The following is a 20,630-nucleotide window of genomic DNA, read 5'->3' on the forward strand; positions in this document are numbered from 1 at the left end:
ACCGTCATTTGTATACGTCTTGAGATTTAGAGAGATTAGATCAGTTACAAGTGTTTTGCGTTTATTTACTTCTTTGATTTCGGATTTAAATTTATTGGTTTTTTGGCTTTATGTAGAATTAGAGTAGAGTCAAATAAATATTTTGATTGTAGAGATAAAATAAATTTAAAAATTTGTAAATGTCAATTCAAAAATAACCGTTAAAAATTTGAAAATTGCATTTTCGCTAATTCAAAAAAATGAAATTTGAAAATTGCTTTTTTGCTAATTCAAATTTAAAAAATTAAAGAAAACTCTTTTTTTTTATCTAAAAAAATTAACTTTACGCATTAATTTTCACACACATTTAATCTTTTTTCGTTATCATAAAATCCAATATTTCTTTCAATTCACTTCATCAATCAAAAAAGTTTCCAAATTTTTCTGTATATAATATTAATTACTGTTTCACAAGTCAAGTTAAGTCAAATCAATCAGTCATCAGGTGTGAAAAAAAACTTTGTTTTTATTTATTAATCGTAGGTTTATTGGGTGAGGTCTGTTTCCAATTCAAATATTTTTCAGAGTCTTTCACAATATTTTTTTTTTTACATACACACGAAAAACCTTCAAAACTTCAAGTATTTCGAAATTAATTTCCGACGACGACGACTGATCGAAACCAAACTGAAATTCTCTCGATGAAATTTTATTTGCACTCGATGACATAATGTACAAACATCTGTTTATTGTCGAAGCTAATTAATCTCCAACATGAGCCATCGACCAAATTTGGTGATATTATTAATGGAACAACATGTGTTCTCGGTTCACTTTTAATCGAAAAAAATAAAAAAAAATGAAAACAAAACAATTTTGCTTCCAAATAAAAAAAAATCTAATTAATTTCCATTTTCCAATTTAGTGCGATTTTCATGGCCAAAATGTTATTAGGTGTCGATAAATTTATGTTTCACATGTTTTTTTTTTGTAAATATTTCATAACGCACAAAATTTATTTTGTCATTTATTGGGTCAGCAACGTTTTGAGTATTTCAAGGGTAGTCGTGCATCGATCTCCTCACTGAACAAAACAAAAATCATACTTAATAATGATGTCACGAATAAAATTGAAGTGAAATGTGAACTTGATGTTATCAGTTTAATTGAATTTTTTTGTGTTGAATTTTCGTGTGATGATGGCTTGAAGAATTCAATTGAGTTGGAGAAGATAATGAACAACAAATAAAAAAGATGATTGATGATTTAATGATAGCAATTCTATTAAAAGACTTTTTTTGAATAAAAAGATGGAAAGAAAAGAAAAAATGTGATAATGAAAAAAATTAGAAAATTATTTTGAATTTATGGGAATTCGCGAAATTAAATAGAAAATATTTTTCTTTTAATTATTTAAATTTTTTTAAATTTAACTTTTTTAAATTTTTTTTAATTTATTTTTTTAATTTAATTTTTTTATTTTTTTTTTTTAAAAATTTTTAAAATTATTTTATTTTTTTTTTTATTTAATTTTAAATTTTTTTATATATTAAATCTTTTATTTATTTTTTAAAATAAAAAAAAAATTAATAAAAAAAAATTAAAAATTTTTAATTTATTTTTTTTTAGATTTTAATTTTTTTTTTAATTTAATTTTTTTTTAAATTAAAAAAAATTTTAAATTTTTTAAAAATAATTAATAAAAAATTAAAAATCAATTTTTTAAAATTATTTAAATTAAAATTTAATTTTTAAAATAAAAAAAAAAAATAAATAAAATAATTTTAAAGTTAATTGAAAAATTATTTAACTTTTCCCTCAGGGATTTAAAAAATAAATTACTTCCAATTAAAATTCAAAAATAATTCGTCGCAAGAAAAACAAGCACAGCTGCAAGAAATATTCAACTGGAGTGCAGTGTAAAATAAAGACATTTAATAGGTCACTGGGTTAAATGCCGAAATTAGGGAAATTTTCTTGGCAAGCAGCGATGTTTCAATAAATATCACAGAAAAAAACTTACTTTTAAAATAATTTCAGAACAATTTTTTTAATGAAAACATCGAGCGAATAAACATATGTTCTCAGACATGTTCGATTACCTGCATATTTTTCAACCTACTGAAGCATGCTTTTGAAATTCCTCATTCAATTTAAATTTTTGGGTTGTGGCATAACTTCGCTACCGACGACTTTATTTTAACATATTCTTGAAAGTAGCACAAAAAAAATCTAAAAAAATATTTTTTTTTTTTCATTATGATTTGTTATATCATTGTTTTCTTCTACTTACTTCTTCATTTTTTCTTAAAATAAAAAAAAGAAGTGAAAATTTCTATTGAGAAAAATTACCGTTTCAAACTAACTTATTTATCACACAAATAATAATAAAAAGAGTTAAGTATTGTTTGTCTACTTTTCTCTCTTTTTCTTTCTTTTTTTTACTTACAAAGTACCGTATGGCAGATATTTCATAGCGGAAACGAAAAATTTTATTATGCACATCTTTTAAAAAATAACTCTTAACTTTTTCAAAAACTTAGGAAGTGATTGTCTCGCAATTACCGCGCGTAGTCTCGCCACTTGACGAGTTTACGATGTGAAGATCTAGTTCATAAATTTCGTTGAAATATTCATGATGTTACTTTATTTTGATAAAAAACAAAAAAAAAGAGAAAATCTTCTGAATTACAAGATGATGTAACGAAATATTTAAAATTACTTATAAAATTTATATTGAATTTGCCCTACAAAAGTTGAAACTAAGCACTTGTGGCAAAAACTATGCGTTTCCGAGCATATGTTTCATGGAGAAAAGTGTTTCTTATGACTCAAGGAATGTTTAGCTCGAAAAAAAATTTTCACATTTTTTTTTAATTTATTTTCTTTTTATTTTTTTTTAATTAATTTTTTTTTAAATTTATTTTTTAAATTTTTTTTTTTTTTTTTTTAAATTTTTAATTTTTTTTTTTCAATAAAAAATTGTTTTAGAAGTTGAAATCTTCTTTTTTTATTATTTAAAAAAAAATTTTAATTTTAATTAATTTATTTATTTTTAATTTTTTAAAATATTTTTTTTATTAAACTTTTAATTTTGATTTTCAAATTGTAAGTTGATTTCGACAGAGAAAATTATTAGAACGTGCACATAATCATTCAGTGAATTAAATTTAAAAAAAATGAATGAAGGGCGTACATTCGCCATAAATAATAACATACAATCTATTTCGAGTTCGAGCAAGAACCACTGAACATAAATAAATTATTTACAAATTAAAACAGACCGAAAATATTTAAAATTATAAAAAAAAATGTCGAAATGAGCGCGCTTCATTAAGTTATTACTATTATTACTTTTTTACCATTTGATTGAAAGTTTTATTATATTTTTTTTATTTAAATAAATTTTTTTCCACTCCATAGAAATTATCAAATAAATTATTTCTCAATTTTTTTTATTTATTTTTACACTCAAATAATTTTTTATTTGAAAACATAAAAAAAAATTGCCAGATATTTTTTTATTTTTAAATATTGAGCAAACATTGTGAAAAAATAGGTGAAAAATAGAGTAAAAATGTTGTTTCATGTCATGATAAATTTATCGGAGATTTATTTTTTAATTTTATGATTTATGAGAAACTGATGGATTTTGGGTTAAGCGTTTAGTTCAGTAGATCAAATGTACGTAATTAAGACACTTCCCTTGCTTTTAGCTAGAAGCGCAGATCATATCCAACAAATAAACAAAACAATTACTGAATAATTTATGTTCGTTTTTTATGATTCCGCTGTGTCTTTTCCTCTCGCCGGTTTGTAACAATTTTTTTTGTTACCTATATGATACTCCCCATATCATGTTTTTTTTATGTAGAGCAACATAAAGTAATTGCTTATGTGAAAAGAGAAGAGAGAAAGACAATAAACGAGATGATATATGGCAATTTAGATGTAAATGCGAGACAAAAATGATCATAATGTTATTATTACTGCTATTATTTATGCATTCAGTATTTTTTTTTTCGTTTTTGGCCAAGAAATGAATTATTGTGTTCTGCAGCAATAAAATTTTTCGGATGCAATATTTTTTTCGAACGTGATGATGTAACAAATTATCTTATCGCAAAGTAAAACCAGATCTAGATTTGTCAATCATAATCTGCCTTGGAGTGTATTATGTTACCATCTGCAAGTATCTAATAAATTATAGCTTGTTTCAAAATATTTCTCTTTTTTAAGTACTCAGCTGTAAAAATGAGAAGAAATAGAAGAAAATTGAAATTATTAAAAATTTTATGTTAAAAAGAGCGCATTTCATAAAAAAAAAATTAAAAAAAATTTTTTTTTTTATTTTTATTTTTTTTATTTTTGCCACTAAATTTAAAATTAATTTTTTAATTTTTTTGTAAATTCAAAATTAATTCTTTATTTTTTTTGTAAAAAAAATTAAAATTAATTTTTATTTTATTTTTTTTTTTGTAAATTAAAAATTAACTCTAATTTGTTGAGGATCCAATTCATCTTTAATTTTTCAAAAAAAAAAAAAAAATAAATTAAAATTAATTTTAATTTTTTTTTTTGTAAATTTTTTTATAAGTAAATTTTAAAAAAATTAAAATAAAAAAATTTTTTTTTTTAAAAAATTAAAATTAACTCTCTAATTTTTTTAAAATTTTTAAAATTTGTAAATTAAAATTTTTTTTTGTAAATTTTAAATTATTTCTTATTTTTTTAATTTAAAATTAATTATTAATTTTTTTTTGTTAATTTAAAATTAATTCTTAATTTTTTTTTTTGTACATTCAAAATTAATTTTTTTTAATCAAAAAATAATTTTCAAAAATAAAATTTTAATTTTTTTTTATATTTTAGCTTTCTTCTTAATAATCTTAATTTTTAATAATTTATCAAGAACTTCAATAAATCTTAAAAATTAATTAAAATTTAACAGACAGACATAAAAAAAAACCTTGTAAGAGCAAAATATTTTTATTTTTACAAAAAATTGAAAAATTACTGTAATTAAGTCCGTCATTTGCAGTAAAACACAAAAAACGACGACATAGAGCGAAAAAAAATATAAAGTTACGATTTAGTTTCTTAATGTACGTCTATAAATTAAATAGACAAAGTAGGTTGCAACATGCCTCAATTGTGGGAGCGTTGATTGTCATCACGCCACGATCATTTTGCCGATCATTGTTTGAGTTCAAACACGTGACATCTCAATAAAAATACGTTTTTTTAACGACTTTTTTCAACATAATTCATGTTCTTGTCGTACGCAACCGTTTTTCTTAATTATTACGACTTATTTTATTCCAAAAAAAAATTTTTTTTTTCTTTTGTTTTGTCCAAAATAATACGCTGCGTGAATGACAAATTCATCGAAATTGTGCGTAAATATTAAATTCGTCGCATTCAAATCACAGCATGTAAAAATATCGAAGAAGACACCCACATGTTACATATTATTAATAATCATAAAAAATAATCGAGACACCACACAGTCTAGTTTTCTGCGTCTTCGAATGTGGAACATAATCTTGACATCCATCTGTGCTCCATCCATTCATGTTTCATAAAAAAGATTTTTTTACGAGAGAGCAACAAAAAACCAATAAAAATCATCGTAAACAAGACGAAACGATGCAATAAAATAACTTGCTTAAAAAATATTAAATAATAAATGTTGTCCTTCAATTTCCGCTAAAACTAACAAAAAATCAATATTTTTTTCAAAGTCGCCAAAGCAACATATTTTTCGCATAAAAACTTGTAAACGACCAAATCATGCGAAAAAAAACATAACTTGATTGAAATTCGCCTCAAAGTATTGAATTTCCCTTAAATAATTTTTTTCTACAGTTAAAAGAAATTATGGATAATCAATACTAAATAGTAGAAAGTATTCGAGGAAATAAACGTCTAATCATGTGAATATTTAATATTTAATTTAGCAGGAGCAAATTATCGATTTGAATTACTTTTTCGTGAAAAGAAAAAAAAAAAGTTCCCTTTAATTCAAGGTTTTGAGATGTAATAATTTCACTTTTTGAACCATTGATTCGTGTAATCGAAATCGATGTGCGGAAACGTCAGCTATTAAAAAAAGTGAATGAAAAGTTTCGTTCTATGAATGAAAAAAGGTTGTGACCTAAGTTTTTTTGTTAAATTCCTCAAGGTAAGGGATTCTCGATACTTTTTCTTTTATTTACAAGTTCATGAGAATCTATTGTTTTTTTTTTCATTCATTTAACGGACATCAATAAGTGATTTTTAAATGGTTTCACGATTTTTATTGTAGAAATAAAATAAAAAAAAATTAAAATAAAAGCAAAATTTATTCATCATATATATTAAAAGCTTTAATTTTGTTTGAATTTTATGCAAGAAGGTCGCGAGAAGTTCAATTTGTTTCATTATTTTTATTTTTTTTTTATTTATAGAACAAAACAATGGCGAATTTAAATGTTTATATTTTTTAATGCTAAAGTCCATTTTTTATTATTGTTTATTTTTTTCTATAAATAATTTGTTTTTTTTTTTCAAAATGAATCATTTTTGAATAAATTTTAATTTTTTGCTCCCTGAAAAAAAAATATTTGCTTGGTTTGAATTAATTGGAAAATAATTAATCCAAATGGACTTCTTCGTAAATCTGAAAAATAAAAAAATAAATTAAAAAATATAATTAAAAAATTTAATATTTTTTAATAATTAATAAATAAAAATTAAATAACTTAATAAAAAATAAAAAAATAAAATTTAATAATAAAATAATCTTCTTAAAAAATTATTATTTAATAATAAAAATTTTAAATTAAAAAATTTTTAAAATTAAATTAAATTTAATATTTTTTTATAATTAATAAAAAATAAATAAAAATTAAATAGCTTAATAAAAAATAAAAAAATAAAATTTAATAATAAAATAATCTTCTTATAAAATTAAATTAAATTATCAAACAAAACATTTTTTTCTCGTTAATAAAATAATAATTTTTCATAATAATAAAAACTCACAAAAAAAAATAATTAATTAATGTTTATTTAGGTCTCGAAATTTGTTTCCCATTTTTTTTTCTTTTTTCTTCATCATTATTAGAATAAAAAATTATCATAATAAAAAAAACGGGAACAACAAACGCCCGTTCATTATAATACAATAAATTCATTCTAATACGTATTCTTGGAAAGCACGCTCAAAGCAATATTTATGTTCGGTCCATTAACTTATGCAAACATTTAATTGTTATAACATCATCGCTCTTGTTTATGTTGTTATTGAGTGCTCGACAATGTCATCGACATCTGAACTTGTGACAAAAAAAAATTGTTTAAAAAAATATCAAAGAGAATCGTTAATTTTTAAAAACAATTTTTACACATTTTTTTGTTTAAAAAATAATAAATTGTTTTAATATTGACACTAACTTTAACATAACATTTGTTAATTTATTTCGTAAATGACGTCGATTGTACTTTCTTCGATGCGTAGTTTTTGTAACAAGATCTTTTATTATTATTTTTTTTTATTCAATGTAAACAATACAACTTAATTAAAGTTGTTCCATATTAGAATCTTTCTGAATAAAAAAAAGAACAATAAAAAAAAGAAATCAATTAGGTCTTAGGCACGTTTTATCGAATAAGGTCATTTTTTTCTACATTGAATGACTCAATATCAATGAAAGTTTGTTTATATCAATTTATTTTATCGCATGCATGCATTTTTATTGAAATGATTTCCTAATTTAGAAATGTAATTTAAAGTATTGAATTTCTACGAATTTCTTCAAATTACAAAAACACGTGATTTATTAATTAATTCTTCTTCGCAGTCCTTGAATTTCTGTTTTCTTAATTAAAAAAAAAAGATTGTTACCTTTCTCCATAATGTTAAATAAATAATTGTTAATTAATAACCGTTCTTACGAGACTTTCACTTAACTTGTTGTTAAAAGAGAAAAAAACTTGCTTTTGTTTTATTTAATGCCCTATGGGCGAAAAACGGGTCAGATTGATCCATTAAGGGAATTTTTTGTTCCATTAAGGGGTCAATTTAATCAATTTAGGGGTCAATGTGATCCCTTTAGGGGTCAATGTGATTCCTTTAGGGGTCAATGTGATCCCCATTCGAGATGCTCATCCGCAGACCCAAAAGGTTCAATATAGAGGTCAATTTGATCCCTTCAAGAGGTCAATTTGATCCCTTCAAGAGGTCAATTTGATCCCTTCAAGAGGTTAATTTGATCCCTTCAAGAGGTCAATTTTATCTAAGGGTTCATATTGACCTCTTAAGAGATCCAAATGAACTCTTGATGATTTCAACTTTTTGGGTCTGCGAATGAGCATCTCGAAAGATGATCAAGTTGACCCCTAAATTGATCAAATTGACCCCTAAGGGAATGTTTTGTTCCTTTAAGGGGTCAATGTGATCCTTTCAAGAGGTCAATTTCATCTTCTATTAAGAGAGTGACCTCTAAAGGGATCACATTGACTCCTAAAGGGATCACATTGACCCCTTAATGGAATCCCTTAAGGGATCAATCTGACCCATTTTTCGCCCATAGGGTGTTTAAATTAAAAACGTTTAAAACCCGTAAACAAGTTCATTTTGCGCACTCAATTATGACATTATTTTGTAAAGTACTTGACATGCGGGTTACGGTTGTCGTTGAAAAAAAAGTACTTGAAGTAGGTGTCAGATGATAAAAAAAAATGGTAATGAACAATTTAATTTTATGCATTTAGAACATCGTTGCCATTGAATAGATAAGTTTTGTTGTGGTTTTGAACTTAATTGCGCGTTTTTTTTACTGCATCGCTACAATACGGCCCGCATCGTAAACTCTCTTCCGAGGGGGTAATTTTAGAAAAATTAAACTAATTTTTTCTTTCTTTCTCTTTTTAGGTAAGTACCCGAAGAATTGAAGAACGATCAATCAACTTTTAACAGCTCAACAAGACACGAGGGAGCCCGACACAAAATTAATCATTTTAATTTTCATTTATCCTCGAAATCGTGACAAAATCACGAGACGCCCATAAAATTTTTGCTTTTTATACGAGTTTGACCTTCAAATGACATTTATGCTAAATCCGCAAATTATGACAAAAGCTTGTAAAAAGGTAAAGGGACCGTATTAAGGGATTTACGTTTATGATTATTACGGATCTTTGTTGTATAAGTCACGTCAATTCTCGCTGTGATTTAACATGAGTAACAAACACCTCGAGGCATCGATCGATATTAAAAGAAAAAAATCTGATCTGTCTTCCAAACACGCCTTCTAACCCACTTCTGAAAGTACTGTTCTAACATTTTATCGAAGCAATCAATCTGCCCGAAAGCGATGCCTATTACTGCGTTTACTGTTTTTTTAATCATGTAATGATATAATTAATAATTGAAAGGCAGTAGCGACACGATTCGCGAATGAATATTTAAAACGAGTTCCTGCAATTGAATAATTTGCGCATGGATTGCATTTTATGATGATTATTTATTATGTCATCACTCATGTTTATCGAGCAAGTCCCGCGTTAACCACATTTATGAATTAATGTTGCTTTGGTCATGACCAATGTTGTTACCTGTTGGTTAAATAAAATTTATAAATTGTGAAAAATTTATGTATCTTAAAAAAATTATATAAAATTTTAAAATTTATTTTTTTCAAATATTAATTTAATTTTTGAAATGTTAATTTTTTTTAAATTTAATTTTTTCAAATTTTAATTAAAAAAAATAATTTTTAAAATATTTTAATTTTTTTAAATTAATTAAATTTTCATTTAATTTTTTTTTTTCATTTTTATTTTAAAAAAATATTTTTTTTTATTAAATTTAATTTTTCAAATTTTGTTTATATTTATATATGAAAAATTTAAAAAAAAAAAACTATATAAAATTTCAAAAAAATAAAAAAAAAATTTTAAATAAAAAATTTTGAAATTTAATTAATTTAAAAAAATTAAATTAAATATTTTTAATTCAATTTTAATTTTTACATGAAAAAAAAAATTAAAATTTCAATTCAAAAATATTTGAAAAAAAAAAAAAAATTTTAAAAAATTTTTTTTAATTAAAAAAATATTTTTTTAAATATCAATTTAATTTTTACAATTTTAATTAAAAAAAATAAATAAAATAATTAATTTAATTTAATATTAATTATTTTTTTTTAATTAATTTTTTATTATTTTTATTTAAAAATTTAAAATTTAAAAATTTTAAAAACTGTATCAAAATTCGTTAAATCTTGTATTTTTTTTTTTTTTTTTTAAATTCCAAAAAAATTCAAACAATTTAAAAGAAATTTTAAAATTTTCATCAACCAACATGCATTTTGGGCTCGACAACAAATAAAATAAAAAATTGTCAATGCATCAATGATGTCGATAAATTTAAACGAAACAAAAAATTTATTGGAAATTCATGAAAGACCTTCATTTTTTAAAATAAAACTCACTTAAAGGGTGGGCCATTATGATGCATCATTCAAAAAAAAAAGTGAATCGTGACTATTAGAAGTCATTCAGAAACCTTTTTTCATTGTCTCGCCCATCATCATCAAAAACACTTTTGATATGTGAATGGATGAAAAAAAATGAAAGAAATGACCAAAAGGTTAAGTGTGTTGTCGTGTCTTGAAAGTAAATTCCATCCAAAAATGGACAAAAGACGCACGAAAAACATTAAAAATCGATTAATTACAATTAAAAAGCACAGGAAAAAACTGCTGTGATGATCCAATAGAACAGCTAGAATCGCAATTTGGTGACTGAATATGAGTGAGTGGGTTGCTTGTCGTCGTTAAGATGACAACAAACACTCATCTTATAATAAATTACCAAACACGAGTTTACTAAATATTGGATCATCATTTACTTTTTTTTTCTTTCAGAATTTTTGTTTCTAACACGAAAAAAAAAAGATTTACGTCAATAATTGATAATTTTTATCTTTTTATGACAATCGATGTTTATCTGTATTGAATAAAAGAACAGATTGACGACAACCTGAAAAAAAATTTTTTTTTTGCTTTAAAAATAAATTTCAATTATTTTTGCCTATTTTTGCTTATTTGTGCTTACGTAAAGCCAATTCTCATTACAATTTGCAATAAATACGACAGTTGTTGGTTTACCTCCTACACAATTTGTTTGTAATTTTTAAAAAAAATCTCGTACCTACCATGAGATGCGAATAAAGAAGTAATCATAATAATTTTTTTATAATGGAGATAAATGTTGGAATGGAATGAGGAACAAAAGTTTCTTTTTCAAGTAACATGGCTTTTACGCAAATGAATATTTTTATAAATAAATTTGAATGAAGAGGAAATCTTTTTTTGTGGTTGAACAAATGGAAATTTACAAGTTCAAGGACTAAGAAGTTGGTTCAATGGATTTAAAGAATTCAAGGACGATAATTCGCGATGCTTTAAAAAATACTTTTTTTTTGTGATTTGAAAGTTTTGAATTTTTTAAGAAAAAGTAAAAATTTTAATAAATTATTTTTTTTTTATTTAAATTTATTATTTTTAATTCATTTAAATTTAATTGATTTATTTTATTTAATTATTTTTTTTTTTATATTTAATTATATTTTATTATTAATTAAAAAATTAAAAAAAAATTAATTAATAAAATTGTTACATAATTTTAATTTATGATTTTAAAAATTTTATTTTTTTTAATTTTTGAAATTTTTATTAATTTTTTAAATTTTAATTTATTTTTTAAAATTCATTTTAATTAATTTATTAATTTAAAAAATAATTAAACTTTAAATATAAAATTAAAAAAAAATTATTGAATATTAATAAAAATAATTTTTTAAATTAATAAATTTTTTACATAATTTTTAATTTTTCATATAAAAAATTATTATTTATTAATTAATTTTTAATTTTATTTTTTTTTTTAATTTATTTAATTTTTTTTAATTTTTTTTTTAATTTTTTAATTAATTTTTTTAATTAATTTTTGTATTATTTTTTCCAAATTTGATTTTTTTAAACTTTTTTGCTTAAAAATATAATTTTTTAAACAATTTTTTGAAGAAAATTTGAAGAATTTTTGACCTTTTGATCAAAATTTTATTTAAAAATTTTCAAGAAATGAAAATTACGATCGATATTTTGAATTTCCCGCACTTTTCATGTTCTCGCAACTTCCCAAACATTCACTTAATCAATGTTGACAGTTTTGGCAAGTACAAGAACATCAAAAATTCATTGACTTCTGTTTCGAATTATTGCTATAAATATTTTTTTAACCAAGATAAATGACCATATACCGGAAATCTTGTCACATTTTATCGACAATCCCATTTTATTCCCAAAAGAACACAAAATATTCGAAAACAAGGATTTTTGTGAAATTTTTCCATCATCCAGATCATTTCAACCTTGAACTTGATTAAACGATAGCCAGAAAGGCGTGATGCAAACATATGCCAATCATTACTCGTCAATCAAGCAAACAACAATCATTTTTAATTTAAAACAATAATAAACGGATGTCGTCGTTGCAATCGAAGTCGTCGTCATATCGTCTACTCTCTCTCTCTCCCTGAAGATCTCTGTTTGTTTTTTAATCGATTGATTAAAATTGATTGACAAAACAAGCTCATGTCTATCTTTAAGTGTGTGCAAAAAAAAATTCACTCACAAAAAAAAATTGTTCAAAGACAATTTTAGAATATTTAATGATCGAGATCATGAGTGTCATTGACCGGCTTAAATGACGAACGTTTTTTCGTTGTTTCTCGACAATTGAGTTCGTAACATGACACTTTTTTACGGTATTTGGTTAGTTAGTTAGCAAGAGATCAATAAAAAACACGCTTCTGTTTGACGAAAAAAAAAACAAATTGATCAATTCGATTCTTGCCAAATAATTCATTAACCTTGACTTGAGAGAAACGTGACCTTTTTTGATTTTTTCTTATTTTTTTTTTTCGTTTCTTCGAGTTTTGCAAGATACGGGAAATGTAAAAATACTTCAATTTTTCAAATTTTTTAGATTTTTTGATTAAAAATTTTCAAAAATTGAAAGAAAAAAAATAAAATCAATTTTTCTGAAATAAAAAAAAAATTATAAAAAAGTTGGAAAATTAAAAAAGTTCAAAATTAATTTTTTTTCAATTTTTCTTATATTTTTAAATCATTTTTTTTTATTTTTTTTTAAATTTTGATTAATTTTAAAAAATTTAAATTAAATATTAAAAATTAAATTTTATTTTAAAAAAATTTTAAAATTATTAAAAAAAAATAATTTTAAAAATTTAAGTATTTTATTTTTTTTTTTCGTTTTATTTCACATTTCCCGCATCTTCTTGATTTTTTATCTGCAATGCATCCAAATAAAAAAATCTCGTTGTAAGGAGAAATTTTGTCGTCGCAATGAATGTCATGGCCACAAGTAATCTTTACGAAAAAAAATTTCTTTTGTGGGTAACCAACCACAAAGCGAGAGCAGATTCCGTTTGGCTCACGTACAATATTTATTTATTTTCTGCAGGTGAATTTTGTGTGTTTTGCTCACAAACAAAATATTTTGCATACTTCTGCAGAGCACTTTTTTGTTTGTGTGTCATGTCAAGTCGTGTGCATTTGTTTCTCGAACTACGAAAAAAAAAATTGTTGAATTGAAATGTTGCCAAAAAATTGTTATTTAAAGCACACAAAAACGCGAGAGAAACGGAGAGATATCGAAGAGAGGGCCTTTTTTAATTGAAAGATCGATTCCAATTTCCATGGTAATGAATTCGGTTACGCTTCGTGCACATTTGTGCACCCATGTGCCAAAATAATGTAACAAATTGAACGAAATTGTAACACTTTGACATTTTTCCAATTTATATTTCGGAACGTCAAATGTTGTTTTTCTCTCTCTTGTTTTTCGGAGCTACATGGGCCACGTTTTTTGACAGTCAAAAAAAAAATAAATTTTATCGATTATCTGAAACAAAAGTTTTGCGAGGTCAGAATTACAAATGAGAATCATGTCGCAATGTCGATAGCGCCCAAAAACACGTAAAAAGCAATTTTTGCAGATAAACGCTGAAAAATCGATCAAATCACGTGTAACGGAGAAAATACATTTCACTGCAAAATGGAGTGAAAGGATGAATGTGTAAGCAGATTTTTTTTTGTTTGTTCATCCAAATCAATAACACATAATCCCCAAACGTGGAAGGGAGATTTTGCCTCCCTTTTATGCAGAGATGGAATTTATTTTTTGGGCTTGAAAAATATTGGGCTTTTATTTAAAAAAAATAATTTTATGCGAAAATTAATAAAAAAAAAATTATTAAAATTTAAAAAAAAAATAAATTTTAATTTTTAATGATTTTAATAATTTTTAAATAATTAATTTTCATCAATTTTTTTTTATTTTTTTATATAAATAAATTAAATACAAATTTTTTTAATTAAAAAGAAATAAGAAGAAATATTTTTTTTAAAGAAATGAAATAATTAAATAAATAAAAATTTAAAAAATTAATAAAAGAAAACAAAAATTTTAAAATTTATTAATTCTTTAATTCTTACAAATAAAAAAAATAAATTTTAATAAAAAAAATTAATTTTATTGAATTTTAATTGAAATTATTTTTAATTTTTTTTTTTTTTTAATAAAATTTAAAATAATAAATAAAATATTAATTTAATAATATTCAATTATTTTTTGAAAATTTTAAAAAATTTAAGTTTAAATAATTTTTTTATAAAATACATTTTTTATTAATTTTTTTTTTTTAATAAACAAAATAAACCTCGAAATATACTTTAATTTTTAATAAATTTTAAATAATTAATTTTCATCAATTTTAATTTTTTTCATAAAAAAAAATTATTTTTTATTTTTTTAACTTATGAAAATGTAAAAAATTAAAAAAATGAGGAAAAAATAAAAATTTCATAATTAAAAAAAATTTTGAGCTTGATTTGGATTAATTAAAATTGTTTTATCTATTTTTTTTTACTTTATTTTTTTTTAAATTAAAAAAAAATCTTCTGCACTGCTTTTATGTAATATTAATAATAATAAGTTGATGATGCAAAATATTGCCGGCACGTTTCAAAATTAAGTTTCCTGTGCCAAAAATCCATCAATATTTGTGATTTTCTGCACACTTAAGAAACCAATTTGGCGTTTATGATGATGGATTTCACAGTCAAGGTCGTTTTTTTGGTTAAAATCGCATTAATATTCGGGTAATTTCCAACTTTCGCCGGATTTTCATGCGTGGCTGACCAAAAATTAACACCAACGTACACAAAAAAAGGTTAAATTTATCACTTGAAAGTGAAAAAGAAAAGCCACAAACGAAGCAAAGCAACCTTAACACGTCCTAAGGCCAAACACCTTTTTTTTCGTTTGTTCTCTCCCGTGAATTGAAGTGTAATTGTTTTGGATGTGCTCTTCTGCCTTTTGTATTCATGTACCTTTTTATGCTAATGTTGAGGCATTCAAAAAAAAAATGTTCGTGAGTTTTTACGCGTCTAATTAATTTACATTTTTAATTCGGGAAAAGTTGAGTTCATGAGAAGTGCGATTGTTATCAAAAAAAAAAAGTTAATAATCGGTTTACGAGGAATTATGATTTCTATTACTTAAGCGACGATCTCTGAAAATGTAACAAGAGCAATAAACACATCATAAAAAAAAGAAATTCATTTCTCACCGATTCGTTCATTCACTTCTCTTCTTCGCTTCTTTTCTTCTTACATCAATAAATATTTAATTTAATCTCGCATTAATGGCATTATATAATAATAATCATGTTGGGTCTCTGTTACAACTCATGAGAACTAATCCTTCTCTCGAATCATCTGGTTTTTCTATCTATCCATCAAACGACGATGATTTGAATAACTTTGGCGCCGTTCGAGTAAATTGTAAGATTGAATGAAGATTATTAGTTCCATTGAAAATTATGCACTTTTTTACAAAAAAGAAATTATATTGCTCTTCCGAGTATTTTAGACGATGATTCTAACGAATTAGCTGAAAAAGATGAATAAAAAGTCGTTTTTCGAGGAATCACTTATCTCGATTGGATTTTGAGGTAAACGGTTATTTTGCAGGAGAAGGAGGAAGTTTATTTTATAAAAGTTTTTTTCTGTTTTGTTTTGGAAGTAAAGTTGGTAATTTGATTGAAATTTCTCGAGTCATTTCTCGGACTAAAGAAAAAAATATTTTTTTTTAAGTTTGAGCTTTATGAATTGATCTTTAAACTAAACTTGACTAAAAATTATTTTTAAAAAATATTAAAATAAAATAAAACTATAAAAAAATTCAATTTTTAGTGAATTTTAAAAATTTAAAAAAAAAATATATATTGATTTTTTTTTTAAATTTAATAAAAAAAAAATAATTATATTATTAAAATTTTTAAAAAATTATTTTTTTTTAAATTTATATAAAATTCATTTATTTAAAAATTCATAATTTTTTTTTAATTCATAAAAAATTATTTTATTTAAATTCACAAAAAAAATATTTTTTTAAAATTCTTAAAAATATTTTTTTTAAATTCTTAAATTTTTTTTCTAATTCATAAAAAAATTATTTTTTAAAATTTTTAAAAAAATAATTTTTAAAATTCAAAAAAAATAAAAAATTATTTTTTTAAAAAATTTAAATAAAAATTTTTTAAAATTTTAAAAAAATTTTTAAAATTTAAAAAAATTTTTTTAATTCATAAAAAAAATATTTTTAAAAATTCATAAAAAAATTTTTTAAATTTTTAATTTTTAAATTTAAAAAATAAAAAATTTTCATTAAAATTTTAAAAAATTTTTAAAAAAATTTTTAAATTTTTTTTTTTTAAAAATTTTTATAATTCATTTTTTTGAGAAAAATAGAACTTGAAAAATTTTGAGAAAAAATTAAAATTTAATAAAAAATATAAAATAATTAAAAATAAAATTTTCAAGAAAAATTAAGACAAATTTATCCACAGACAGACTCGAAACTCTCAATATTTTTCCTTTACCATTCTTGTCAGTAAATAAAATTGCAATTCTGCTGTTTAATATCAAATTTAAAAGTTTCTTTTATTACATTGCAGACTTCTTGATGACTTTACTTCATTAAATTATCAGTCGCCAGCAAACTTTGCAAGAAAATAATTATAAAATAACTTTTTTTTCTCCCATTTCAAACTAATCTAACCTCGTTTTTTTGCCTTTCTTTCATTTATTTGTGTTAATTTTTTCCCCAAAGGGCTTTTTATGTATCCAGCTGGCTTGATGAAATCCAAATTTAATGAGCACAATTTTCGTTAACCTTTTCACATGTCCATTTAATTAACATCATTTGACCCAAATTAATAAAATATTCATTAAAAACATTTTTTCGTGTGGATTTTTTTTTTTTGTATTTTTTTTGCCGCTCACATGAATGAATTCTGACACCTTTGCAATAATTGTTTGGCGAAAATACAAATTAATTTGACGTGCGAGTCTACTTTTTATCCGGTATTGTCTGCGCCTACTTTGCCACGCGATATTTTGAAGTGAAATTAAGCAACTTGCATTTTTATTGCAAAAAAAAAAACATTTCGCGTAACAAGAGGGTCAACGAAAAAAGTAATTTGTAGTCTGCTGTTGTTTTGCGTTCTCGTTTTCTCCATTTCTTTTGTTTTCTCGTGAGTAGTCGAGACACACATCGTCAGTTTTCGTTTTAATTAGCATTTTATTTTTTTTTTGTCATTGTTGTCGCAGTTGCTGATGACAAGTTAATAATAATGAAAAAGTAACGGATGCAAGTCATTTTTCTGCTTTTTTTTATTGAAATTAAAAAAAAATACTGAAAAGAATCATCAAGTGGTTCGAATTTCAATGAAACGGTGCCTTATGGAATCTTGACTTTCTAACGGTAATTTATCAAGTTTTCTCATCCAATCGCACGCCTCGAGCATATTTTTGCGCTATAATTTTGCTACTGTACTTGCTAACGTCATGGCGGCGTCACTGATTTAATTATATTTACCCTGTTATTTGCAATATTTTATCTTAAACTTGACTTGTTCGAATCGAGCTTTGTTAACACTTGGCTTTGAGTGTGGGAGATATTGCGGCAAAAAGCATTGACGTCGCTCGCTCGATGTGTGGGATGATGATTGATAAGGATCCAACGAAACACATCAAACACCATTTTTGATCAAATTTTGATTAATTATTAACGCGACGCGAATATTTATCATCAATTTTAACCTCGAGTGTCGCTGGAGAATTTAATGACGTTTAAAGTTGAAAATCGTACCTGTAAGTGAAGAAAATTTAAAAAAAAAATTAAGAATTTAAAGTCTAAAAATTATGGTTTTTGTAATAAAAAAAAATAAAAATATTAATTCAAAATTTTTTAACGGTCGTTTTTTGAATTGACATTTTAAAAATTTGAAATTCAAAACATCAAAAATTTAATAAATTTTCACAATTTTTTGATTTTTTTGATAAAAACTTTAACGGTCGTTTTTTGAATTGACATTTTTAAAATTTGAAATTCAAAACGTCAAAAATTTAATTTAATTTTTTTTAACACGAAAATTTAAAAAATTTTCAAAATTTTAAGATTTTTTTGATAAAAAATGAAAAATTTTGAGAAGAAATTAATTTAAAAATTTTTAACGGTCATTTTTTGAATTGACATTTTAAAAATTTGAAATTCAAAACGTCAAAAATTTAATAAATTTTCAAAATTATAAGATTTTTTTGATAAAAAATGAAAAATTTTGAGAAGAAATTAATTTAAAAATTTTTAACGGTCATTTTTTGAATTGACATTTTAAAAATTTGAAATTCAAAACGTCAAAAATTTAATTTAATTTTTTTTAACACGAAAATTTAATAAATTTTCAAAATTTTAAGATTTTTTTGATAAATAATGAAAAATTACGAGAAGAAATTAATTTAAAAAATTTTAACGGTCATTTTTTGAATTGACATTTTAAAAATTTGAAATTCAAAACGTCAAAAATTTAATAAATATGAAGAAATATTTAAATTTCTTCGATAAAAATCTTTAAAAAAAAATTTTTTTAATTTTTTTTTTAATGAATTGACTTTTAATTTTTGACTCAAATTTAATTAAATAAGAAAAATTTTCTTTAATTTTTTTAAATATAAAGGACTTCAAACTACCAAAACTAATATTTTTTTCTAATATCAAGAGGCTTGTTTTTTTGTCATTATATAAACAACTGCTTGTCACAACAAAAACATAGAATACAGATGTCTCGAGTGTTTTTCCAGTTTTTTTTTTGTCGTTCGTTCATTATGTAAAGCCAACAAGGCCACCTTGAAGCAGTAATAACGATTAATTAAACAATAAAGTTGAACGTGTGTGTCATAATTGTTATCTCTCCCTCATTTACTCGAATCAACACACTCGACATGTCATGAACTCCGCAGCGTTTCTCGAGTAAGGTCGTCAATTTTGTGAATGAGCAAAAAAAAAATACTTCCTTTACACGTGTTCCATCGATCCACAAAACTAATAATAAGAAGAAGCCAAGATTATTGTTTTTCGAGCGACGACGTCAAAACAGCTGATCCTAAAACGTGTTTCTCGAACGCAAAAACAATCAAACTAATATCAAAGTTTGTTAGAAAACGTTGCTCCCCGTATGCGACTCGAAAACATGTGTACGTCGCTCGTCATCAGATGATTAGTTTTGTGTTTCTTTCTATGAATGAATGAGTGAAGTGTTCGCAATGGGTCCGTACATTGATAGTAGTAGTTGTGTTTGTGAAAAAAAAAACAACAAAGTACACGTACTCGTAAAGAGTATTGAATTGCCAGTTCGCTTGCAACCCTGATGTTGATCACCTCGTATTTAATTTCGTTCTGCTTTTGTATTTTACGATCGAAATCCGAGTCTGAAAAAAAAATCTTTTGCTTGGTTTGGATTAACTGAAAAAAAATTGAACCGAAAATCAGGTCGATTTTTATTTAAATAAAAAAAAAATAATTTTAGCCGATAAATAAACACTCAAGTGCTCAAATCCGACAAAATCCATAAATAAATAAATAATAACAATAATTAGTGAGGAATTGTATTCAAATTAACATCCGTTACGAAAGTTACGTTTTTTGGGCATTAAATTTCTAAAAATAAAAAAAAACAAGAAAAGTAACGTTAAAAGTAATAATCCACAGAAGTGATCGGTGAAAACAAATATAATAATATTAAATTATTGTTCCGATTGATTAACTGTGTGTGCAAGAAAAGACGTCAATCTACAAATCGATGAAAAAAATCGTCATTTATTGCTCAGCTACTAACTGCTGACGATCGTTTAATCAAAATTAATTGAGAAATAATAAAAAAAAAATTACTTAGAAAAAAATAAATGAAAGTGACACTGCAAAAATTGTGAAAAAAAATTAAAACCAATTATTTTTTGCAGTTCTCTATTAAAGAATTTTATTGAAAAAAAAAATGAATTAAATTGTTTTTGTGAAAAAAAAAAAAAAATTTAAAATGACGCTCAAAAATTTCATTATCAAATATGATCTGTGCAAATTTGTCTTCAAATATCAAAATATAATCAAGACGAGCTCATCATCACAAGTGTATGTATAATATTAAATTTTAGTGCTTTTAACCTTTTATAAACTGA

General features: G+C 23.3%; 1 protein-coding gene across 4 annotated transcripts in view; it reads left to right on the plus strand.

Annotated features, from left to right (window-relative positions):
- The window catches only part of LOC134834063 (MOB kinase activator-like 2), a 93,728-nt gene that overhangs the window by 47,365 nt on the left and 25,733 nt on the right, over positions 1–20,630 (plus strand). The window contains exon 1 of one of the 4 annotated variants that reach the window (XM_063848612.1): positions 20,371–20,583. The exons of the other annotated variants lie outside the window; for them this stretch is intronic. Within the exon in view, the coding sequence (XP_063704682.1) occupies positions 20,492–20,583 (92 nt within the window). The 5' untranslated portion in view covers positions 20,371–20,491. Of the gene's footprint in view, positions 1–20,370; positions 20,584–20,630 lie in introns of those variants that run through there. 4 annotated transcript variants of the gene reach the window in all.

This window comes from Culicoides brevitarsis, chromosome 1, assembly GCF_036172545.1.
Source record: "Culicoides brevitarsis isolate CSIRO-B50_1 chromosome 1, AGI_CSIRO_Cbre_v1, whole genome shotgun sequence".
Classification (NCBI taxonomy): Eukaryota; Metazoa; Arthropoda; class Insecta; order Diptera; family Ceratopogonidae; genus Culicoides; species Culicoides brevitarsis.